General features: G+C 36.0%; 1 protein-coding gene across 3 annotated transcripts in view; it reads left to right on the forward strand.

The window, feature by feature from the left end:
• Cadps (calcium-dependent secretion activator 1) overlaps positions 1-27,754 on the forward strand; it is a 1,213,340-nt gene that overhangs the window by 56,024 nt on the left and 1,129,562 nt on the right. For all 3 annotated transcript variants that reach the window (XM_090396519.1, XM_090396528.1, XM_090396537.1), the window contains exon 3: positions 10,997-11,166. In XM_090396519.1, coding sequence (XP_090252645.1) covers positions 10,997-11,166 — 170 coding nt within the window. The remainder of the gene's footprint in view (positions 1-10,996; positions 11,167-27,754) is intronic.

Consider the following 27,754-nt stretch of genomic DNA (forward strand, 5'->3'; position numbering starts at 1 on the left):
TCTACTCATCCACTTAATTCCTATGTTGTTTATCCTTCCGACCTTAGGTATGCAGTTTAATAATGCTTCTCTCAAACAATGCCTGACCACTTCCCATGCACTACCGACATTCTTTCTTTGTAGCTTCTTATGCAGTGGCACTGCTTCAAGATGCCTCTTCAGTCTGTTATAATTATTATCTTTACAGTTAACATAAACCTTTTCTTGACAGAGAATTCCATATGCTTAGTGATGTCCCAGAACAAAACTGTATGGTCACTCTTCACAATTGGAGCCTGAGTGTCTACCTTGATTAGGGATATATCCTCTGATGCTGTTGCCAGATCCAGCATACTCAAACCCCCGGTCCTCTTTGTAACATGTTTCAGATAATTATTTGTTCGTTAATGTATAAATTTCACTTCCATCTTGTCAAGTCCCTTTTCCTCCACCCTATCTATGTCCCCATAGTTAAAGTGCACCATAATAATTGCTCGGCCTGCACTCATTGTTCTAATCTGTCAATGCATAGCATCTTCTTATGGATCCCTTGGTCTGTGGTAGTGACCAACAATATATTTTGTCCTGTTGGCTTCTGTGTCATACCAGACAGCCTTAAATGATCCATCATTCCCAGACCTAAAATCCCTGAAAGTACAATACCCTTTGCATTCTGTCCATGAAGTTATATTATCTTCTGTCAACCAAGTGTCACTGATGGCTATAATTTTTGTTCAATTTGAGCTGACCAGTGCCCAAAATTCCTTTTCCTTATTTCTGATACTTCTGGCATTCGTGTGTATGCATTTCAACATCCTCTTTGACTCAGATGTACTTTTGTATAATATCTTTACCAATCCATTTGATTCTGAAACCTGTGAAATTGCATACAGCATTGCATAATCATTTTGGCCTATATCATTTATCCCAGGGATGGCCAGAAACTTGATAGTATCATCCCTTGCTTGACTGTATTATTCCTACTATCTCTAGTTTCCCTGGTTTTGCACTTCTCTCACTAAACAACACTTTTTCCAAACATCAAACACCAAAACCATATAAGTGTAGTCTGTCAGTCATATATAGGTCCTTTCATCCATTAATGCACACCTCCTGCACCATCTTCTCAATGATTCATTAACAATCATGGTCTTTTTTTTCTCATCTCTGTCCTATCATACCAAGGCAGTAGACACAATATTTACTTCTTTAATCTTCATTTTTAATTCTTTCAACAGCTCTTTCATATCCTCTCTGGTTGCATATTTCTCCCTTTTAAAATCATTGGGTAAACAATCAACTCTTTTACAAACTTTGCAGCTTTGCTAACATCTTTAATCTTCAATATAATTATTCCGGTTTTGTGACCACATGTTTATTAAAGAAAACTGTTTTTAAAACTAAACAAGTACTAAAAAACAACACCCGACAAGTTTTATTAGTCGTCAGACTAACATCTTCAGAACTAAAAGTTTAAAGCACAAACTACTAAAAATTACGAAAATTAGTTCATTTGTTGGTATTGTGAACATCAAAAGAGTTCGTTAAAAAACCGAATAACAGATCTATACAACCGTTAATGTGTGTTAGCTGGAGACGACTATTTGTTGTCATGTTCTGTGGTTTATGCTCACTCTGTCTGAGGTTAAATTTGGTAAATTTTTAATAAACGATGACCAAACTTGATTTAAAATCAAACCTTGGTTTTTGTTGCATTGTGTAGGAATTTTAATCATATTTGCTGCCTCTTTGAATTTTCTTGTGAAACAATTGTTATCTATATAGGACATGTTTGTTCTATTCCAGAGTACATCATGACCGGTAGAGGTTGTGTGAAATGCAATCCCAATTTATTTTCTCTCTTATTTTGTATGTCCTTTTGATGTTTGCTCTTCCTGATTTCTCCTGATCTCCCCGTCTGGCCCACATAGCAAATGCCACAGGAACAGTGAATACTATAAATCCATGGTTTTTTTAATTGGGTGATGTGGAAGTTTTGGAGGATGAAGAGAGATCTTGATATTTTTTCAAGTGGCAGGAAAGTCACTGTTATGTTGTATTTGTAGAGAAGTTTGGCTAATTTATCTGTCACATTCTTGATATAAGGAAGGGTGACGGCGTTTTTGAAATCTTGTTTATTTAAGTTTCTTGTAGGTGCTGTATTGAGAATTTTCTTAATTAACTTCATATTGAAACCATTCAGCTGTAGGATCTGAGTTAAGTATTGTATTTTTTCTTTCATTTTTTTTTTCTGTACTGGGGATGTTGTATGCTTTAAGGTTTTTATTAGGCCTATTTTTTATTTGGGGTGGTGATGTGAAGTAGCGTGCAGAAATCTTCCTGTGCTTGTTGGTTTTCTATAGATGGAGAACGATAATCTGTTTTTTCTTTCGTTTATTTCTATAAGGATGTCTAGTAAAGGAAGTTTTTTATTTTCTTCTAGTTCCAGAGCGAATTTTGTGTTAGAATGTTAACATAGTCTCGAAATGTAGTCAGTTCTAGTGTTGTTCCTGGCCAAATGATGAAGATATCATTCCACATAGCGGAGCCATATTTTTGTTTTTTTGTGCCAATTTTGTAAAGCCTTATTTTCAAAATTTTCCACGTAGAGGTTTGCTAGAGCTGGTGAGAGGGGTGAACCCATTGCTGGTCCTTTTTGTTCCCAGAGTTTGTCTTGGTAAAGGAAGAACGTGTTTTCATGCAATGTTTGTAGAGCTGTACAATGTCCGGTGGCAATAGATTCTCCAGAATGTTTACTGTTTAATTTCTTGGAATCTTTGCAAAAAGGCTGACTACATCTAAACTCGCTAATATGTCAGAAGGATCTATGTCTTTTATATCTTTTACTTTTTCTATGAAGTATGTGCTGTTCTTAATGAACGATTGTGTTTTTCCTATATTTGGTAAAATCAAAATCGGGATTGGCATTTCACACAACCTCTACCAGTCATGATGTACTCTGGGATAGAAAAAACATGTCCTATATAGATAAGAACTCTTTCGCAAGAAAATTCAAAGAGGCAGCAAATATGATTAAAATTCCTACGCAATGCAAAAAAACCAACATTTGATTTTATTTCAAGTTTGCTCATCGTTTATTAAAAATTTACCAATTTTAAACCTCATACAGAGTGAGCGTGAACCACAGAACTCTACAACAAATAGTATCTCCAGCTAAAACGCATTAACGGTTGTATAGATCAGTTATTTAGTTTTTTAATGAACTGTTTTGATGTTCACAATACCAACAAATGAACTAATTTTCGTAATTTCTAGTAGTTTGTGATTAAACTTTTAGTTCTTTTTACCCCTGAAGATGTCAGTCTGACAACTAACGAAACTTGTTGGGTGTTGTTTTTTAGTACTTGTTTAGTTTTAAAAACAGTTTTCTTTAATAAACATGTGGTCACAAAATTTGTTTTTAATAGCTAATGAATAATTAATATTTCAATATTCCCTCAGGTATACCAATGTGTTTTTTTTTTTTTTAAATAACGAAACCTGTGGTGCGTTCATAATTAGAAGAAACACACGTATAAACCACAGTGAAAATTATTTAATTGTAAATATTTCATCCTAAGTATCTTAGGACATCATCAGTACAGTATTTAAACAAAAATTAGGAATAACATACAGTTAGGGCGCATGATTACAATAGAATCTCATGAAAACGTGCATAACGTGCTAAAGTAGTACCAAAAAAAAAAAAAAAACATTAATTATTTAACACAGTTTTGTATGATAATTTCCCATACTTTAGGAATAGTAAGAATGTCGTTGCGGTTTAGGTTTGGTCTGTGTAGTAGGGCTTCAGAACTTTCTTTGTATAAACGTTCATGTTTAAATAAAGATCTATGTAAAAGATCTATGCCTTTACCATAGGATCCATTGGGAAAAGGCTAAACTTTTACATAGATCTTTATTTAAACATGAACGTTTATACAAAGAAAGTTATGAAGCCCTACTACACAGACCAAACCTAAACCGCAATGACATTCTTACTATTCCTAAAGTATGGGAAATTATCATACAAAACTGTGTTAAATAATTAACGTTTTTTTTTTTTTGGTACTACTTTAGCACGTTATGCATGTTTTCATGAGATTCTATTGTAATCATGCGCCCTAACTGTATGTTATTCCTAATTTTTGTTTAAATACTGTACTGATGATGTCCTAAGATACTTAGGATGAAATATTTACAATTAAATAATTTTCACTGTGGTTTATACGTGTGTTTCTTCTAATTAATGTGTTGTTTTATGTATAACCATTCAGTTCTTACTTTTTCAAATTAATCCACTGTTCCTGTTTACCTTATAATTAACTACTGTTGTTAGTGATGGTAGCCTATAATATTCAGGCTGAAATATATGACCTTAAATAAGTAGTATTACTTATTATTATTATCATAAAAAAAAACTCCATGGAGTCTCATCATGTGAGGTCCATTGTTATTCACACAGTTTATCATATTGCACCTTAAACATATTCACTGTCTGTGCTCACCACACTCTTGGGCAGTTCATTCCAATCACCCACTTGCTCACACCCTTCTTATACAGCTTCCAAGAATGACTTCTTGTTCTCTTCCTAACTTCACCCATTCTATGCAAAACTTCCCCGACATTAATCTGGTAATAACCTCTTAGCAACTTATATGTCTCAATCATATTCCCCTCTCCTCCTCCTGTCTATCCACCAATTTCTGCAAATTGCATTTTTTCAGAAGACTTCAATGGGTGCATTACATGAGAGAAAAACAAACATTGCGAGTGGATATCTAAACATTAAAATGTCAGTTGAAGGCAATCTGTGTATCACTTCATTGTTCGGCACATGCATGCATTCATGATCTCGTGAATGCCAAAGTTGGATAGCAGTACAGTGACAATATAAGAGATAACTGAGGTTAGTGTTGAGATTGAGGATGATTTCTTCATTCCACAATTTTTCTATCCCATTCATCATATAGCATCGAAAGATGTTTTCCAGTTTGTTCCATATGACTGGGTGAGTGATAGTTTTCATTGTGTCAGCACAATTGAGGACGTAATTAGACAGAGTGCTGGTGGCTTTAGTTCTGCCATATGTGATGTCTCCTATGTTCTTCTACAAGTAACTTGATGGATTTTTTCAATCTAGTCAAAATAAGGCATGTTGCAGTTGCACCAAACACAGTAATCGCTGGAATATTTTAAGTTATGTTTTTGTGTAGGAGTACTGAGTAAGGAACAGAGGTTGGGTAGAGGAGTAAAAGAAGCCCAAATGTTAAATATTTTGAGAACTTTAGCTAACTTAGGCAAATTTGCTACTGATATATGGTAGAGATACATAGCCTTTTTTATTATTCCTATCTTCAATATGGCAAGGAGATGGATTAAATAGTAGCTTTCTTTTTGTTTTGAATAACCATTTTTCTAAAAGGTTGTATGAAGATACTGAAGTTCTTTGTTGATATCCTCTTCTTCACAGAGGAGGGAGTGAGCACATTTGCCTAACATACAGATAATGCCAAATTTTTGAGGCAGATAGTGATGGAACTATGCATGGAGATATTTTTTGGTGTGAGTGGGTTTTCTATAAATGGAGATTTTCAATTTTTCAAATGCACGAGTGAGTTTGACATTCAGGAACAGGAGAGAACCATCAATCTTTTAATTCTGAAGTGAATTTAATTTTTGGGTATTGACTGTTGAGATAGTCTAAGAAATTCTGTAAGAAATCAGGTACATGACTCCAGATTGAGAAAATGTCATCTATGTATCTCTTCTGCGACCTAGGTTTCAATGGGAATGAAGAGAGCTTTTTCCTCAAAAGATTCTAAATATAAATTTGCCAGTATGGGAGATAAAGGATTGCCCATGACTACCAAAGTTCTGTTTGTAAATAATGTCTTTAAACTGGAAATAACCAGAATCAATGCTATGGGTTAATAAAGACATCACTTTTTTTCGATAATTTATCTTTTAAAAGATAAATTTTCTTTTTAAAGATAATTTATCTTTTAGAACTTCTGTAAGCTCATTTGTAAAAAGTGAAACTAGCCATTAAAGATATACTAAGAAATTATATACTTGGTTTAATCCTTTATCTAAGTGTATGCAAACAAAGTTTGCACCTGTTTTCAGGACTGGGCAACTCATATAAAGAAGCTAATACTTCACATCACTTGCCTTAGTATCCCATAACGCAAAGCACATATCCTTACCGACATGTATAATGCTGTGCATTATGGGAAGGGTCACCACCCAGACCGGTTTCAACCTTTATTGAGGTCTCATCAGTGGGAGCCAGAGGCGATATCTCCAAAAACTAGCCCGTAATTTTCTCTTTTTTTTTTTGAATGTGTAAGTCTTTAACACTTGAAACAAAATCTACAAAATTCTTGAGGAAAAAGGAGCTCAAGCAGAATAAACATTTTAGAGTTTTGGTCAAATACTTTGAAAGCTTATATGTAGGAGAATCGATGCCTTCTATGGATCTAAGTGGAGTATTTTCCTTATGAATTTCTAATCCATATAATCGGGTAATCAAAGTATTAAGTGAACGAATAGACAATTGTATATTTCTAGAAAACTCTGTAGTAATTCTCAGAAGGTTGTTAGTATGGTTATGGAGCTCACAAGTTGAATCTCTGTCAAGAATAGAGTAAGTATCTCTTTGTAATAATTATAACATTTTGTTATCTTTCTCAGTATCCAGAATGACAATCAAGTTACCTTTATCTTCAGGTAGAATATTATCGCTTTTTTTTTTTTTTTTTTACTGCTTTGATGTTCTGCTGGAGAGAGAGAGATTGTCTGTAGGCAGTTTTGCATCATTAATTATAATAATGGTTCCATACGAAGTAAATTAGCTTCTTCAATATGAAGAAAAGAGGTACCCTTTTCAATTTTTGTAAGTAACAGCTCCTTTGCAATAGATTTTGGGGACATAAAAAAATTAAAGCCTTTATTATGAATATTCTTTTCAACATTAAAAAGGTTGTAACTGTATTTGTTAACAATGATATTAAGTAGATTATATCTTTAATCAGTTTCCAAGTATCATTTTCTAAAGTTCATTCAATAGCAGCGGATAAAGAAGAGGAGGTGGAGAAGGGACATAATTGAGACACGAGTTGTAAATGGTTGTTATCAGGTTAATGTGAAAAAAAATTTCATATAGTGGGAGATGCGAACGAAGAGGCCATCCCTATAAAATATAAGGAAGTTTTGAGCATTTGAATGAGGATAAGTTTAATTGGTGAGTGGAATGCATTCTCTCAGATTGTGGTTGATGCAGATATGTTGAATGAGTTTAAAGCAAAGTTTGATGAGTTTTGTGTATGACTGTAATTCCCATGATCAGTCTCTTGACTCCATGGAAATCTGATTTATTGGGCTCATTTTTTGTTATATTTTTCACATATGTACACATCCACTAGCATTTGTACATATTGTATATATGTGTAAGACCTTTTGAGATATTTTTTAAATGTGTATATGTTGATTAACAGGATTATCAGCATTTTTTTTTTTTTTTGGCATTATTTTGAAATATGTATTTATTCAAAGCTCTTTATACAATAATTTTTGTACATTAACACACACACACACACACACACACACACACACACACACACATACACACAGCCTACTCAGCTGTACTTGCATGTCATTAAAAACACTGCTAAAAACAACAACAAATCTGAAAACAACTCGCGCTATAAACTAATAGTGAAACCAATAGCTCAATTAAACAGCAAGGAAATTAAAAATATCATCAAAGAAAAAATCGACCCAAGGAAAATCAAAATCAGAATCACAAAAATGAAAAGTATTATATAGAGGAGTCTTAATTGAATCCAAAGAAAAGACCGACATAGATTTGCTACATAACGAAATCACGAAGGAATGCAAAGACACGTTAGTAGAAAATCCCAGTAGGAAATATCTTCCAAGACTAATTATATATGACATTCCCAGTGAAATTGATATGTACAATACAATTGACTCGATCCGGATGCAGAATGAAGAACTCTTCAGTATCGATACAAAGCTGACACAAAAATTCATCATGACAAAAAAAAAAATGAACAATCATCATCATCAAATTCCTGCCATGTACCCTCAAGGGGTGTACAGGATATGACAGTACTACGTGAAAAAATTACATCATTACTAACTTCCTATCTACAATTTTCCTCCAAATCAGTCTGTTACTTGTCAAGACTCCAACATTAACAGATCTTATATTTCTATCGTCTAAGGCACTTTGTACCGTATCAATCCACCTATATCTTGGTCTTCCTCTGGGTCGTTTTCCTGCCAACCTGGCAGAGAACACTTGCTTTGCTAATCTTTCCTCTCCCATTCTATTTAAGTGACCATACCACCTGAGATTAGCTCTGCTAACGCATTCCTGGATGCTGACAATGTCAAGTTCTTTCCTAATATCCTCATTTTTAATATGATATTGCCATTGATGCCATCTGTTCATGCCTCTAATCTTTCTCAGGACTCTCATATCTGCAGTCTCTAGTCTTTGGTCAAGTGTTTTACTTCTGACCCAGCTCTCAGATCCATAAGTTAAAACTGGTTTGAACACTGTCTTGTATACAGCTAATTTAGTGTTCCGACTAATTTCTCTCTTATTCCATATGAATTTATTCAATTGACTTCCCACCATACCAGCTTTGCTGATTCTGTTGTCTATTTCTTTGACAACAGAATCAAAATCCAAAACAAAATCCAAAAATGAACAAGAGAAACTTAATTATTGAAGTCGATTCAACGGTGACAACTAAATTGCTAAATACTGGTGTCAAAATGTTGTGGAGAATTTGCCATTGTGCAGAATGCGTATGCGTTCTGAGGTACTTTAACTGCAATAAATTCCACCATCTCACACGAGACTGTAGGTGGTGGTGGTGGTGGTGGTGTGTGTGTGTGGGGGGGGGAACCACCTGTCCATTCTGCTCTAAAGAACATAAGTTCAGTGAGTGCCCACGAAATAAGTCAGAGATGAACTGCATAAACTGCCAAAATCACAACGTCGTCGTCCGGTAGCATCCTCTAGTTAACTGTTCATTAAATTGAATTTAATGAACAGTTAGACGGCCATAACATCAACATCATAGAATGGACTATTTTGAGTAATTTATCATTTCTTGTTGTTAAACTTTTAGTTGCCTTTAACCCCTGAAGATGTAAGTCAAACAACATACGAAAATTGTCGGATTTGTTTATTTTTATTTATCTTAATAAACATGTAGTCTCAATATTGGAATCTTTCTTTTGAACACCTATACTATCAACTATCAAGAAACTAGATGGCACCTACACTAAAAACTTAGCAGAAACTGCAGCTATTAAGATATTTTTCCCGATGACGATGAATCAACAGATGAAGAAATCCACAAAACTTACAGACAAAGAATGGAAACAGATATAAACTTTCCTGATGATGACTCATTTGCAACTAATGAAATCGAGTCAGTATTAAGATCAATGAATCCAAGAAAAACTCCTGGAGAAGACGGAATAAGCAGCGATATACTCCTAGCAGTGTTTTTCTAATTCCTTGAATTCATGACAACAGTTTACAACGAATGCCTAAAAAGAGGATGATTTCCTTCAATATGGAAACACTCAAAAATTATACCCAAAATAAAACCAGGAAAAGAAACATCTGACGAAGTAACAGGAAACGAGAGAGTGGATCAGTTGGCTAAAGAAGCAGCTAGAAACAAATTACCAAAAGTACTTGAAATCTGCTATAAAAACACTTGCAGAAGAGAAAAGCCTAGACATGTGGAAAGAAGAATGGAAAACATGAAAAAACAGATCAACAACAAACAAATTCTTGCCAAGCATCAGAAGCAGACTGCAGCTGAAAAAACACCATTTCTCCAGGTTTAACCACACTACTAAATGGGACATGAAAAACTAAGACACTACTTACACAGATTTCATATCCTTGAATCACCATCATGTATTTGCAGTCCACACCTTCAACAGACTGTTGACCAGATACTTTACGACTGTCAGCTATTGGACTCCATCTGGATGCTCCTAATACAACGCATCATCACTTCCGGAGACAAGTGGCCAGTGTCAAAACAGAGAGTTATCGAAAAGTATTACATAGAATTAATTAAATTTGCCAATAAGATCAACTTCCAGTCCTTGTAATCTAACATAAATACTGATGTAGGGTATAAAACACACACACGCACGCACGCACACACACACACACAGAGTTTAGGTAGTGTTACTTTTCTTTGCAATCAGTACATTCATAAAAGTTTATTTTCACTTATTATTCTCACTCATTGCATTATTGCCAGAGAGGTCATGGTAATTTGTTAATAATCATTCTGTTTTAAAGAATTAAAAAAAGGAAGGATGGAATTTATTTTCAAATATTTTCATTTGGTTGCAGGTCCTATGTTTTTAATGTTTATTACATCAGCAGTAGTTGATGACAGATGACAAATAGAGCACTGAGTTAATAAGCTGTTTTGCTGAGAGATATTTTCTATATTTAATTAAATATACATTGAATGTATAGTTCTAAAATTAATTATCCTGTTGGCAGCATTGAATGATATTGAGTTCTCAGTGTTAATTATAAATAATGTCAAGTTTTGCTTAAGTCGATTTCAGAATTTTGCCTGTTATGTTTAAGACTATGTTGGGAACATCATTAATAAACAGCTCCAATGTGAAAAATATATTTCAGAAATTATTCACTCTTCTAATCACCTTGAATTGACTAGGAACGAAGCTGTTAGAATATAGTTAAGTGATTTCAGATTTTTTTTTTTTTTAGCTAAATCTATTAAGTAAATTGTAGGCTTAAATTTAATTATATGAAATGAAGTGGAAGAATTTTAACTATCTGATTCAAGCAGAACAAGCTTGTCTATTTCTGTAATTTCATATGGTTTCCTTTAAGGTATTCTTAGATATTTCTAAGAAATACATATATGATTTACAATTAAGATGTCCATTTTATGTCCAACTTTATAGAATCGCAAATTGATGCCAAAATTTGTGCTCAAAGAAATGGAAAGCTTGTATATGGAAGAACAGCGATCTTCCATCAGTCAGTTAATGGTAAACTTAGAAAGCCTTCCAGTTGCAAAGGGTGGTGCAGATGTCAAGTATGGTCTGCAAAAGCTGAAACGGTATAATCACAGGTAGGAAAACATTAGATTTTCCATTTAATGATTTTATTTTAATTAATTTATTTTTTTAAGCAAGTAACTTGCTATATATCTTGATATTTCTAATACACATTACTAGTTGTCTTTGTAGAAATCTTTTTTTATGAGCTGATGAAGTATCATGTTTGTGATATTTATTACGATAAGCCATGGCAGTCATAAAAATCCTTATGCAATCTAGTTGATTAATACCATCAGATCTCCGTAAGTCACATGTATAGTGTTCCATAAACTCATTCACAATCTTAAAAAATTTTACATTTTCAGGAGTGCATTCCACATTTCTCATGCAAAAAAAAAATTTCCTAGCTCACACATTTTTTACACTTTTCAGGAATGGCTTCTTGTTCATCCTTCCCCTTTTCGTACATTCAGAGAAGATAGGAGAAGTGGGTCACTTACTACCTTGCACAACCCTGAAGTTTCTCGGCTCTCGAGAACTCTAAATCTTGCTTCTTGAAAAACTCCATATATGTGGGAAGCTTCCAGTATTGAGACAACATTTTAAGGTAAATAATGCATTAAAAAAATATAAGCAATTATAACCCTACAAGTAAGTCATGAGACTTACATCAACAGGGGTACTAGCAAAAAAGTTATACATAACAAAAGACTAGAAACAGTTACACAAAATCGATGTTATCAGAACTTCACAGTTGGTATATACAAATAAGTAACCAGTATAAAAATGTTAAATTCATGATTGTATGCATGTTAGAACACTGCTAGTTATTGCTGTCATGTTCTATGGCATTGTGCATGCCATATCCTGGGTCCGTGGCAGTTAGACTTTTAATGAAAACAGTTGTAACTTGGTGTAAGATTAAACCTTGATTTTTGTTAATTGTGTGGGGATCCTTAGCATTTATGAGGTTTCCTTGAACTTTCTTGTAAAATACTTATGATCATTTTTGTTTGTTGTCAAACAACTTGATGGCCTATGGTAACTGTGTGGGATGCCAAACTTGATTTATGCTGTCTTCTTTTTTTCAGTGTCTTTTAAATGTTCAGAGATGCAGATTAATCCTGACCTTAATGTCTGGCATACATATCAAATTCCACAAGAGCAGGCATTGAATCTCATAAATGTTTGGTTTTTTCATGGAAGGATGTTGAGGTTTGGGTGGATGTAAGAATCTTCAGATTCTTACATCCACCTGATATTCCTTTTATTCACCTGATATTCCTGATATTCCTTTTAATTGATGTGCAACCAAAAAAATACTCTTTTTTTTCTTCATTTATTTCGACAAGGATATCAAGGAACAGCAATTTTTTTGATCTCCCAGTTCAAGAGTGAATTTTATATTGGGATGCAAGCTGTTCAGATAATCTTTGAAATTAATTAACTCATCCATTGTTCCTGATTAAATAATGAAAATATCACTGTAATGTAACCAAATTTTTGGTTTCTTCTGATAGTTTCAAAATTTTCCATAAACAGGTTGGTTTATGGAACAGGCTAGAGAAAGTGGGGAACCCATGACAGATCCTTTTTGTTCCCAATATTTGTCCTGAAATATGAATAAAGTATTTTCCATACATTGTGTGAATAGTCTTACTGTGTCCAGTGGGTAAAAAAAAAGTTTACAAGTTGATTCACTTTGTCATCCCTGGGTGCATTGGTGAAAAGACTGACTACATCTACATCCAAACTTGCTAAGATGTCTGAAGGCCCTATATTTATATCTTTTACCCTTTCAATAAAATGTAAGCTATTTTTTATAATTTTACCACTACTCCTGAGATGGTGATTGGTCTGTAATTAACTACTGCAGTTTTAGAGCCACCCTTATGCAAAGGAACCACTTTGCCTAACTTCCACTTAGGCAAAGTGGTTTGCCTAAGTGGAACCAGTACACCCATATTTAACTTCAAACTTAAGTTAAATATCCAAATAAGAGGGGTTGACAATTCTTTTGCACATTCACGCAACACCCGAGCTGATATTCCATCTAAACCTACATCAGTGTTTGCATTTAAATTTTGCAATATATTAAATACCTTTTGATTTCTTAGCTTCAATTTTCACATTAGCTGTTGCTACAGGTACAGAGATATCCTCACTTGGGTGATAGACTTTTGATAAGTGATCACTCAGTAACTCGACTATTACATCTGATTTTGTCACCTCAATACCATCTGCACACACTAAAGTTATCCTTCCAAAGTCATTCTTCCTTTTACTTGCCACATAGCAGAAGAACTCTTTGGGATTACCCTTGATCTCATTGGCTAAGGTCTTCTTATACTCGGATTTAGCTTTTCTTACTATGCTAGTAACCTTCCTAGCTTGAGCCTTGTGCTGCTCATGGGTGTACTGATCGCATTTCTCCTTGTACATTCTCCATAACATTTTCTTTTTTTGCAGATCAAGCTTGATACTACTGCTCATCCATCTAATGCTTGCCTTGTTTGTCTTCCTGACCATGGGGACACAATCTGATATTGCTTTCCTCAGATACCTGCTGTATCCCATGCACTGCTAACATCTTTCCCCTGCAATATGTTCTGCCATGGGATAGCTGCAAGCTCACTCCGAAGCTTGTTATAATTGCCTAACCTGTAGTTCTGTATATACCCCTTCTTAACAGAAAAATCCACAGATTTTGCAATCTCCCAAGTCAATACCACATGATCGCTTTCACCAATTGGAGGTAACGAGGACACCTTACTTATGCATATATCCTCTGAACCAATAACCAGGTCCAACACTCTCACACCACATGTCCCTTCAGTTATGTACTGTTTCAAGTAATTATCTCATAGAAGATGTATGCTCCATTTCCTTTTTGCTACGAGATATTTCCTCCTTCCAATTTATATCACCATAATTAAAATCCTCCATAATAATCACTAAACCTGCACTAATTTGCTGATGCATGAATTCAATATCTCCCCCTGTACCCCCTGGCCTATAGCAGCATCCGTCTGTATATTTGGTTGCATTGGTCACTATTTCACACCAGACCGGCTCAAATGAACTCTCATTCACATGTCTATCATCTTGATATACTACTTTCTTTGGCTACAACACATCAGCTATCATCAACAGTACTCCTCCCCTGTTCTATCTTCTCTATCCTCCCTGAAAATACTGAACCCATCACATTCAATTCCAGTGACCACATCTTCTGCTGACAGCCAAGTTTCACTAATGCCTACAACTTTTGGTGAGATTGCACTGACTAATGCCAAAAATTCTTCTCTCTTATTTCGAATGCTTCTTGCATTGGTATACGAAAATTGCAGATTCCCTCTAGTTCTTGTACCGGCTTTAGAAGTGATATACAAGTCACTAATTTCAGTAGTCCCATGCTGAGGGGGGGGGGTTACTGGCGTGGCGTATTAATGCAGCCGGTTCGCCACTACTTTGCTGCATCCCCTACGGGTGATATTCCTGACTATATCTGTGAGTATTCACAGGGCCGGTTTACCTGCTTGTGGGATGAAAATCCCCAGATAAACTGGGGGGGAAAAACCCTGCTGCCGCTCCCAAGACCAGCTAACTTTGCTATGGCTGAGGAAGATCCTTAAGCTCCTCATGTCTCAGATGGGAATCGAACCTAGGACCCTCCCTCCCCATGCATATGGTTGCGAAGCGCATAGCCACTAGGCTAACCATGCAGACTTGTTCACATTATGTTGACAATATTTTCATTATTTGGTTAGGAATAATGGATAAGTTAATTAATTTCAAAGATTATCTGTGAACAGCTTGCATCCCAATATAAAATTCACTCTTGAACTGGAAGATTCCAAAAAAATTACTGTTCCTTGATATCCTTGTTGAAATAAACAAAAGTAAAAAGATTACCCTAACACAACAGGAAGATTTTTAAATGCTGCTTCACACCATCATCCATTACAAAAGATAGACATGATTAAAACATTACAAGATAGAGTATACAATAAATCCAGCACATCAGTTAAAAGGAATGAAGAACTACTCTACCTCAGACAGAACCTAGCACTCAATGGTTATGAACCCAAGATGATCAACAAAATTAATGTTACAGACAAAGTGGCTGCGTTGCCCGATGAGTACAACATGAAAGCTTTTTTTTGCCATTGCATAAAATCTCCAGATTCTTACATACACCTTCACATCATCCCATGAAAAAAAAAATGGTCATTTATGGGATTCATTGCTCTTGTTGCATTTGCTGTGTAGGCCAGACAGGAAAGTCAGGGGAGATCTGCATCTCTAAACATGTAAAGGATGTTGAAAAGAGAAGACAGCATAAATCAGAGTTGGCAATCCACACAACTACCACAGACTATCAAGTAATTTGGCAACAAACAAAAATCTATATATTGATTAGAATTGTTTTATAAGAAAGTTCAAAGAAGCTTTGCAAAGGCTAAGGATTCCCACACAATGCAACAAAAATCAAGGCTTAATCTTACATTATTGTCTGCTTTCATTAGAAATCTCACTGCCACGGATAGGATACAACATGTGTGATGCCATGGAACGTGAAAGCAACAACTAGCTGTGTTCCAATATGCATTCAATAATGAATTTAATGTTTTTATTCTGTTATTTGTATATACCAATTATGAAGTTCTGATAACATCTGTTATGTGTAATTAATGGACATAAATGGAGAAATGCTGCATCATCTGAAATTTGCATGAAACATGGACTTTAACAGAAGCCCTAAACAAAAAGCTGAGAACAACACAACATCGCATTGAAAGAAGTATGCTAAAAATAACATTAAGAGATAGGAAGACAAATACTTGGATAAGATCTCAAACAGGTGTCATGGATATTGTAAAATACATTGAACAGGCTAAGTGGAGATGGGCTGGCCATATTGCCAGATGCAGTGATGGGAGATGGACTAGAAAAACAACAGAGTGGAGACCAATGGAATGGAGCAAGACAAAGAGGAAGACCGAGAAGAAGGTGGAGGGATGCACTGGAACAAATTGCAGGAGGGAGATGGATGGGAGAGGCAGAAAACTGAATAATCTGGAAAATCATGGAGGAGACCTTCATCCAGCAGTGGACAGAACCAAAAGGTTGAAGAAGAAGTCTTTTGTTATGTCTAACTTTTTTGCTAGTACCCCTGACAATGTAAGTCTGACAACTTACGAAACTTGCAGGGTTATAATTGCTTATTTTTATTAGACTTGTAAATTACTTTAAAATATGGTCTCAATACCGGAAAAATTTTTGCAGAGAACTGGTAAGCCACAGAAACATATGTTTTCAATTCCATATATTATAAACAAGCATACAAAAAAATGTACTGAGTACTTTAATAATATTATTTCTATATGCACTTAACAGTTTTCAGTTAAATAATAATAAAAAAATAATATCATCATCATTATCGATTTCCTGATATTTACCCTCATTAGTTTGAAATTCGTCTACGACCTAAGGATAGTCACAAACATCCATGCTCACAGGTTGTTCAAATCTGCTACCTGTCGATTTAAGAGAAGATTCATTAGTCAGGCAGGCAGGAATTTTATTTATCTGTATTAGATTATTATGGTATCATTGAAAGCGACCTACAGTAACTGTGATATAAGACAACCCATTCAACATATTCTGCTCTCCTCCATGTAAAAACGAAGTATTCAGTAAACAACTTTCTTAGTGACTTTCAGTTTCTATCATATCCTCTCTTTTTGCCTCTCAACTTACCACAAGCCTTCAGCTCAACCTTATAGAGAGCAATCCACAGACCATTCATTTTGGTCATGAATATGCTCCAACATCTTCATCCCATGAAATCTTGGTGACCATATTTGTGTACACTAGCTCAGATGCAGTTACTCAAAACTTTATGAAGACCAATAATAACTTCTCTTCTGCTAGTTAGTTTTTTTTTATCTTAACATTCTAAATAATCCTTTGGCAGTGAATAAAGGTAAAGTGAAGTTTTGGAATTGCATGGGAATCATTTAAAAATATTGGATTTTTTGAATGATATTTAAATTTAAATGCTGTTGAACTCTAATAACATTTTTTAAATGTAATTAGAGTTCAACTAAATAAATAGGGTTGTGCCGTCTTATTATGCAAGAGATTCTTAAAAAAAAAAAAGATGGGGAAGGAATATCATATGCATGAGGGTGAGGTCAACCATGAAAGTTATAAGGTGCAGGCCAGAAGGGTTAAAGCTGTTGTATGGACAGCTGAGTGTCACCATGAAAAGCAACTGGGCTCTACAAGCTAAAGCCACCTTCAAAAGAATTCTTTCTCTCTGTTGCAAGTAAAAAAAAAAAAAGAATGTGAAAGAATAACTCTCATCACTTCAGATATTATGCATGTGGAAGATGCAGAACAGATCGATTATTAGTGCTCATTTTGCTAAAGAGTTGCTTAAGGGTCAAAGCCAAATAACTGGGAGGAAACCTCCACATCACCTTTCAGCGATGTGGAAAACCGACTGGTGCTTCTGACCTAATGTCCAATCCTCACCTTCACTTGGTGTGTACTGTTATTAGATATCTACTGGGTACTGAGCGAACGAGGATGGACTGATGGCTTAAACCACAAATGCATATGATGGTAAAACATGATAAGATTTCATGCTGTCTGGAGCATCGCCTGGTTAAACAAGTCCCACACTGTTTTCGCCAGGGAACCAGGGCGAACAGCGAAAAGTCAGCTACTGAAACAATCTCTAACTCAGCATCTAGAAGAAGAACAATAAATCCAATATCAGAAGTACTGAAGATAGGAACCATCTATATAAGGAATATTAATGGAAAAGAAATCGAACTTGCAGAAGAATTGGAAAGTATCTTGTGGAAGTAATTGGCATTGCTGAGACAAAGAAGATAAAAACAGATGAGCTCTTATTAAATAAGTATAGGATGTTATTTCAGGCAATAATGATCAAGGAAAGGGAGTAGCGATAGCATTCAACACCAAACATGAGTAAACCTGGGAAAACTTCAAAATAGGGAAATTGACCATGAAAGTTATTTATGCTTATGGTGCCACATAAGGTTCAGCAAGAATTGGAGGAATTTTCTGAGTCATTAGAATAGGCAGCTGTCTAATGACTGACATAAAGAAAATGAAAAAAGTGTGGTCCTTATTGGAGATCTGAACAGCATAGTAGGAAATGAATACCACCAGTCATGTAAGGACATTTTGGGAAAATTTAAATTTGGAGAAAAGGATAAAGCTAATAATAATGGTAAGTATTTGCTGGACTTCTGCTCAGGACATGGACTAGTCATTACTTACTCCATGTTTCAGCATCAAGATGTGCACAAGTTCACATGGAGAGAAGACATGAGAAATAAGAAAAGCCTCATTTGACTATGTCATTGTAGATAGCGATATCATCATGCTCATTCAGGATACAAGAGTGTACAGAGGATTCGAAATTGGAAGTGACTATTACTTTGTACTAAGTAGGATAGCAATGGATATCACAGTAACAAGTATATCAGAAAATTTTAAAAAGAAATAAAGCTGAGCAGCTTTTACAAGTAAATTGTAGACTTGACTATACAAACATTATTGAAGAAAAAATGAAACAAATCTGGGAGTCTCAGTGGCAAACTCTGAAGAACACACTGATTGATTCAGCTAGGTAGGTATGTGAAGTTGTTTGCTAGGAAGAGAAATAAGAACACTATGGGTGGACACAGGAAGATAAAGAATCAGTCCTGGAAAAGAAAAAAGCATACCAAAAGTCAGCAGATGCCGTGAAAGAATACAAAGAAAAATTGTGTGTAAAAGTAGATAAACAAAAGTCATGGGAAGACTTTAATAAGAATATAGAAAATAAATATCAGGAAGGTGGCAAAATGTTCTGGAGGCTATTGAAGAAGATTAGAAATGTAGGAAAGAGTATGGTAAGAGGAATCAAAGATGATAAAAGTAACATGAAAACTGAAGATAAGGATAACCTAGAGCCTGAGTAATTACTTTAAAAGACTGCTAAACGAAAGCAGTAACAGAACCCATACAAGAAAATTGTCAAGAGGTATGCAAAGAGGTGTACATATCAATACTTGAGGTAGAAAAAGCTGTCAAAAACTAAAATGTGGAAAGGCAGCTGGAGTTTTCTATACTTAAGCATTTCTGGTTGAAAAAATTCAACCAGAAATGCTTAAGTATAGAGGTATAAAAGTTTTAGTGGCTACATTGCATAATTCAGAGGGCCTGGACAGAAGGTCGAATTCTCAAAGATGGGAGTAGAGCTCTAATAGTACCCATGTATACAAAGGGAATAAAACTGAATATGAGAATTACAGATGGATTTCTCTGCTAATTGTTCCGAGTAAGTAAGATTTATGCAAGCATACATGAAAAGAAGTTGAGAAAGACTGTGGAAGAGAAACTTGGAGAACAAGCTGGATTCAGGCCAAATAGAGGTTATCAAGATCAGATTTTCACTTTAAGACAAATAGTTGAGAAATTGTGGGAATATGCAAGGATCTATACTTTAGTATCTGGATCTGGAAAAGGCATATGACAAAGTGCCCTCAGAAAAACTTTTCAAAACACTACAATTAAATGGTGGAATATTATATAGAGCAATACATAGTCTATATTTAAGTTGTCAGTCAGCAGTTAGAAATGAAGGAAATACAGGAATGTGGTTTCAAGTAAAATCAGGGGTAAGACAAGGATTGATTATTTCCACTCTTATTCATCATCTATACAGATCACATTATGAAAGAAAGTGGCATCAATCCTGATATTAGAATTTGATATAGCTCTTTGCTTCATGCAAATGATGTTGTATTCTTAAATCTACATCTAGTGCAAGTTTAAGAATTGAATAACAAATGTAACAAATTCAGCATGAAAATCAGCAATAAAAAGACCAAAACTATGTAGGAGCATAGAAAACTTCAGTTGAATTATGAATGGAGATCCTATAGAACAAGTAAAATATTTCACCTATATAGGCACAGATTTTAGTGAAGATAACAGGTTAAATCCAGAAATAGAGAACAGAATAAGCAAAACTAGTATTTTGGGTAGCCAGCTGAATAAATTTATATACAATAAGAGAGAAATTAGCCAAAACACCAAACTAGCAGTATACAAGACAGTGTTAAACCAGTTTTAAATTATGGATCTGAGAATTGGGTTAGAAATAAAGCACTTGATCAAAGACTAGAGACCACAGATATGAGAGTTCTGAGAAAAATTAGCAGAGTGAACCAATTGCATCAATGGCAGAATCATATTAAAAATGAAGATATTATAAAGGGACTTGACATTAGTAGCATTCAAGAATGTGTCAGCAGAACTAATCTAGGTGGTATGAGGGTGAAGGAAGGTTAGCAAAAACAGGTGTTTGATGCCAAGATGGCAGGAAAGAGACTCACTTTCCAAGAGGAAGACCAAGATCTTGGTGGATCGATTTGGTCAGAAGTGCCTTAGAAGCACAAAATGTTAGCTATGGCAATATTGGAATGCTCATAAGTAACAGATTGATTTGGAGAAAAATTGTTGATAGGAGATTAATAATAATCTAAACAATCATATAGCACTGCCATAGTAACTCAACACCCCTTGAGGGGTACATATCAGGAAATTGATGATGATGATCATTTTGTTAAAAACTATCAAGTTAGTGTATGGAACACTAGTTCAACACTACCCTCTACACTTGTGGAAGTCACTCAAATATATGAGGAGGAGGTACTGAGGCTGTTGTACAAACTGAATTTGAATTCAGTAGTAGGAATTGATGGGATATCAGCACAGATACTGAATTCTCGTGGAAAGACTTAGAAGTTGGTTATACATTCTTACTAAATAGCTTACGGAAATTACAACGTACAATAGCATATACATTAAAATAAATTTTAATACACTTCCAATATTTCTGCAACGTCATGTTGCCATTATCACAGGAACTTAAATACAAGACACGTGCACGTAATTACAACACACAGTAAATGAGGAACGATGCAGGAAGCTATTCTTTCTCCTAAAAGTCCTGATGGTGCCCCCTAGCAGGCAATGTTGGTATTCTTGGCCAATTGGACTGAAGGCCTTCTGATGTAGGTTTCCCAAATTTGGAGCAGTCTCATGCTTTCTTGAGGTTTGGATTGTTTCTTAGGGCTGAGGCTGAATCCATGAATAGCCTTTCGTATTTGAATTTACTACGGTGTATTATCGTGGCTTTCTTCCACCGTATTCTATGACGGGTATCCAACGCATGGTCTCCAAGACCAGAATGGCTGTATTGGTGAAAACGAATGTAATCCTTGTGTTCTGAAATTCTGATATCAGCTGTCCTGCCTTATTGGCCAAATCAGGACAGCTTACAACTGCAAGGGACTTTAAGTATACACCAGGTAGGTCTAGGGAGGGAGGTTGGTCTTTAGTGGAGCAGATTAGAGATGCCAATTTTTTATAAAGTCTGTAACAAGAAGTTATGTTTTTTTAGGATTTTTGTAATTTTTTCGGAGGTGCGTCGGATATAGGGAATGATGATGGATTTAGAATAATCCTTGTTGTGAAGGGGGGGGGGTGTCGTTTATTGGTTTCAATATTTTTTGGATTTTTTTTTGGGAGGGTAAGAAAGTGTTGAAAATGTGGTTTAGTTCTGTGGTTAGGGCATTGTCATTGGAACAGATAAGTTTAGCCCTGTTGTGTAGTGTCTTAATGACTCCATATTGTTGTGAGGGGGGAGGGGAATTGTTGGTGAATGTATCTGCCTGTATAGGTGAATTTTCTATAAACTGAGAAAACCAAGGTTCCATCAGGCTGGCGGGTGACTAGTGTGTCTAAGAAAGGAAGGCAGTTGTTTTTTTTCTTCTTCCAGGGTGAACTTGATTCTGGGGTGTTGGTTGTTTAAGCATGTTAAGAAGGAGAGGAGTGCATTGGAGCCATGTGGCCAAATAGCGAACACATCATCAACATAGCGAAGCCATATGGTTAGTTTTTGTGGGGAAGAGTTTAAGGCTTTCTCTTCAAAAGTCTCCATATAAAAGTTGGCCAAGGGTGGGGAGAGTGGAGACCCCATGGGTATCCCCCTCTATTTGTTTGTAGAATTTTCCTTGCCAAACAATATAGCCTGAGTTCATTGTGAACTGAAATAGGGTTGTGATATTGGGAGGAAATTTAACTTGGATTAGCTCTGAGGATTCTTTGAGTGGGACATTTGTGAATAGAGAGGAGACATCAAAACTGACCATTACATCATGAGTATAAGGTTTTCTATGCTGGCTTTGAAGTGGGCTGAGTTTTTTACGCGTGAGGGTGTATTGCCAGTATAGCGTATGAGGGCTTTGGCCAAATGTTTAGCTAGTTTGTATGTGGGGGAATCAATGCCACCCACTATGGGACGTAATGGCACATTTTCTTTATGTATTTTTGGGAGTCTATATATACAGGGTGTGGGGGTGGGGAGTATGGAGGTAAACAGTTTTTAATTTGTTGGTGACTTCTACAGGATAAGAAATAACCTTCTTAAGGAGCCTGTGGAGTTTTCAAATTTGTGAGTTGGTGGGATTATACTCGATAGGGAGGTAAGTAGCCCAATCTAACAATAGAGCATTCAGCTTACCTGTGTAATCCTTTTGGTTAAGTAATACAGTGGCGTTCCCTTTATCTGCTTTCATCATCATCATCACCACGAATCATGGGCTCACTGCCCGTTGATATCTGATGCCTGTTTCACTATCTTCTTTCACCTTTCTTTGTCCAGTGCACAGTGTCGCAGTTTTTGTACACCCATTCCACACCAGTCTTTTATATCGTGTATCCATTCTCTGTATGGTTTACCTCTTCTGTTTAAACCATCCAAAATACCAAACATAAATGTCTTTATCTTCCGGTCCTCACTCATTCTACAGATGTGTCCAAATAATTGCAGCTTCCATTTTATAATCTTCTGCATTAGATTCTGTTTTGGTTGTATCTTCTGATAGAGCTCTTCATTGGTGATTTTCTGTACCCATCTTATTCTTAGAATCTTCCTATAACAAGTTCTTTCAAATGACAAAATTCTTTTTCTTGATTCCTTATTTATTACCCACGTTTCAGATCCGTACAGTACACCACTGAAGATGCATGTTTCCAATACTCTTGGTTTTGTTTGCAGACTGATCACGTTACTTTTCCAGATGTTATCCATGGCCTTCAGATTTGTTCTTCCCTTTGCAATCCTGATCTTTATTTCTTTTTTACAGTCCAAGTCATATGTCAGTTTACTTCCCAAATATGTGAATTGTTCTACATTTTCTATATCAGTTCCATCCACTTGTATCTTTTGTTTCATGTTCTCACCAAATACCATTGTCTTTGTTTTTTCAAAGTTCATAACAAGTCCAAATCTCTTCTCTTCCTCATTTAACAGTTTCAGTGTTTTTTGTAGTTCTCTTTCGTCTTCTTCAATAATAACAATGTCATCTGCAAACCTCAGATTGTTAATTCTCATTCCATGTACAGATATTCCTTTGGCATCTTCTTTCATCTTATCCATTGCTCTTTCTAAATGTGCGATGAAAATGCTTGGTGATATTGGGTCTCCCTGTCTAGTACCTCTGCTTGTTTTAAACCATTTCCCCAAATCATCACCTATTCTAACTGCTGCAACTGCATTCTGGTAAACATCTTTTTATATAGCTATTAGTTTTTTATCAATTCCATAGGATTCCAGAACTGCTAATGTCACTTTCTGGTCAATACTGTCAAATGCTTTCTGAAAATCAACAAAGCAAGTATATATGATGAAAAGCCAAATGGCTATTTTTTTCTGGCGAGGTTAAGGGGATAAAAATCCGTTATTGTTTTTCAGCCAGTAAGCGAAACTATGATTGAGAACTACGATCTGAACGTTTCATGCCGACGAACTGTCGGCGAATCCAAGCGTAAATGACCACTTGGTAGTGCCACACCACGGCAACTCATTGCAAAGGTGGAGCAAGATCCCTCACTATTCTTGATATTTTCTCATAATGTAAAAACACACAGCTCTTAGGAGATGTAGTACTGTTTTACATTATGAGGAGAGGTCACTACCCAGACCGGTTTCAACCTTTTTTGAGGTCTCATCAGTGAGTAGCTAGACCTAGAATATCAGGGTTTAAGTGAAAAGAACTTACATACTTTTGCTGTACGATTTCCAGAAAGGTGTGTCACTATATATTATGTTATACCATATTCTAACTATGATGAAAAGCCAAACGGCTATTTTTTTCTGGCGAGGTTGATAAGTTAAGGGGATAAAAATCCGTTATTGTTTTTCAGCCAGTAAGCGAAACTACGATCTGAACGTTTCGTGCCGACGAACTGTCGGCGAATCCGAGCGTAACTGACCACTTGATAGTGCCACACCACGGCAACTCGTTGCAAAGGTGGAGCAGGCTCCCTCACTATTCTTGATATTTTCTCATAATGTAAAAACACACAGCTCTTAGGAGATGTATTACTGTTTTACATTATGAGGAGAGGTCACTACCCAGACCGGTTTCAACCTTTTTTTTGAGGTCTCATCAGTGAGTAGCTAGACCTAGAATATCTAGCAAGTATATATGTTTTTGTTTTTTCTCCTAGCTTTCTCTGCTATTAACCTCATTGTCAAAATCTGTTGAATCGAATTATCTGCTTTGGTGATTATTATTTCCTTTTTTTTCTTTAATTCTTGCAGAGATTTAATTTCCTTATTGGGCATGTTGGTTTTTGGTGGTTTTGATTTGATCAGAACACAAGCCACATCCTGTCTAATATTGTTGGCGACGTGGTTTGGAAGGTGTCGTATCCCGCGTTCAATTTGTATCATAATGTCTTCAGCAGGTATTTTTCTGGGTGCAATAGCGAAGTTTTGGCACGTGAGAGAGCGTTGAGTGCTTCAGGTTTCAAACTAATTGACGAAAGGTTGACTACCGTGTCGGTAGGAAGTTGTAGTTTGGTGTTCAAGTTCTTATTTAAATTCTTAAATTTTTTGATATGTCGTTTTCATACTTTTTTAAATTCTGTATCCACGCAGTGCATGAGATGTTGTATAAAATAGACCAAATCTCGTGGTTTAAGGTGCTGGATAGCTCATCTTCGAGTGCCTGGATAGCTAAGTTGGTGTCAATAAGGGAACGGCAAGTAGCAGCGATTTGTTCCCTGAGCAAAGCTTAGCTGGTACAATTATAAATATGCAGAGCCTTTTGGGAAATGAAATGGTGCTTGAATTTGACACAGTTTGGAATTACCTGGTTACCCGGCAGTGTTTCAGGAAAGCGAGACGATTCAGTTGTCTTGATAGCTTCACCTTCATTTTACTGTAATGGCGGGCCTTACGTGTGATGGAATCTCCGGGGATTGTTGTAATTCTCGTGGAAAGGCTTAGACGTTGGTTATATATTCTTACTAAATAGCTTAAGGAAATTACAATGTACAATAGAATATACATTAAAATAAATTTTAATACACTTCCAATATTTCAGCAATGTGACGTTGCCATTGGAAGTGTTGGAAGTGTATTAAAATTTATTTTAATGTATGTTCTATTGTACGTTGTAATTTCCTTAAGCTATTTAGTAAGAATATATAACCAACGTCTAAGCCTTTCCACGAGAATTACGACAATCCACAGAGATTCCATCGCACATAAGGCCCGTCATTATGGTAAAATGAAGGTGAAGCTATCAAGACAACTGAATCGTCTCGCTTTCCTGAAACACTGCCGGGATAACCAGGTAATCCCAAACTGTGTGAAATTCAAGCACAGTTTCGTTTCCCAAAAGCTCTCCATATTTATAACCGTGCCAGCCAAGCTTTGCTCAGGGAACAAATCGCCACTACTCGCCATTCCCTTATTGACGCCAACTTAGCTATCTAGGCACTCAAAGATGAGCATTCCAGCACCTTAAACCACGAGATTTGGTCTATTTTATACAACATCTCATGCACTGCTGCAGATAAAGAATTTAAAAAAGTATGGGAACGACACATCAAAAAATTTGAGAATTTAAATAAGAACTCGAACTCCAAACCACAACTTCCTACTGACACAGTAGTCAACCTTTCATCAATTAGTTTGAAACCTGAAGCATTCGATGCTCTCTCAAGTGGCCACAACTTCGCTGTTGTGCCCAGAAAAATACCTGATGAAGACATTATGATACAAATTGAACGCAGGATATGACACCTTTCAAACCACGTCGCCAACGATATTAGACTGGATGTGGCTTGTGTTCTGACCAAAGTAAAACCACCAAAAACCAACATGCCCAATAAGGAAATTAAATCTCTGCAAGAATTAAAGAAAAACAAGGAAATAATAATCACCAAAGTGGATAAAGGGAATGCCACTATTACTTAACCAAAAGGATTACACAGGTAAGCTGAATGCTCTATTGTTAGATCGGGCTACTTACCTCCCTATCGAGTACAATCCCACCAACTCACAAATTAGAAAACTCCACAGGCTCCTTAAGAAGGTCACTTCTTGGCCTGTAGAAGTCACTAACAAATTAAAACCGTTTAACTCCACATACCCCCGTATATATATATACTCCCAAAAATACATACAGAAAATGTGCCATTACGTCCCATAGTGGATGGCACTGATTTCCCCCACATACAAACTAGCTAAGCATTTGGCCAAAGCCTTCACACGCTATACTATCAAACACACCTTCACACATAAAAAACTCAGCCCACTTCAAAGCCAGCATAGAAAACCTTACACTCAAACACACTGACGTAATGGTCAGTTTTGATGTCTCCTCCCTATATTTCCTCCCGATATCACAGACCTATTTCAGTTCACAATGAACTCGGGCTATATTGTTTGGCAAGGAAAATTCTACAAACAAATAGAGGGGATACCCATTGGGGTCTCCACTCTCCCCACCCTTGGCCATCTTTTATGTGGAGACTTTTGAAGAGAAAGCCTTAAACTGTGCCCACCCCCACACAAAAACCAACCATATGGCTTCGCTATGTTGATGATGTGTTCGCTATTTGGCCACATGGCTCCCATTCACTCCTCTCCTTCCTAACACGCTTAAACAACCAACACCCCAGAATCAAGTTCATCCTGGAAGAAGAAAAAAACAACTGCCTTCCTTTCTTAGACACACTAGTCACCTGCCAGCCTGTGGAACCTTGGTTTTCTCAGTTTATAGAAAACCCACCCATACAGGCAGATAGATTCACCAACAAATCCCCCCCCCCCTCACAACAATATGGAGTCATTAAGACACTACACAACAGGGTTAAATTAATCTGTTCCAATGACAATACCCTAACCACAGAACTAAACCACATTTTCAACACTTTCTTACCCTCCCAAAAAAAATCCATAAAATATTGAAACCAATACCCCCCCCCCCCCCCCCTTCACAACAAGGATTATTCTAAATCCATCATCATTCCCTATATCCGAGGCACCTTCGAAAAAATTACAAAAATCCTAAAAAAACATAACTTCTTGTTACAGACTTTATAAAAAATTGGCATCTCTAATCTGCTACACTAAAGACCAACCTCCCTCCCAAGACCTACCTGGTGTATACTTAAAGTCCCTTGCAGTTGTAAGCTGTCCTGATTTGGCCAATCAGGCAGGACAGCTGATATCAGAATTTCAGAACACAAGGATTACGTTTGTTT

The sequence above is a fragment of the Typopeltis vanoorti genome, chromosome 1 (genome assembly GCF_054136105.1).
Source record: "Typopeltis vanoorti isolate ZY-2024b chromosome 1, IOZ_Tvanoo_1.0, whole genome shotgun sequence".
Taxonomy (NCBI): domain Eukaryota; kingdom Metazoa; phylum Arthropoda; class Arachnida; order Uropygi; family Thelyphonidae; genus Typopeltis; species Typopeltis vanoorti.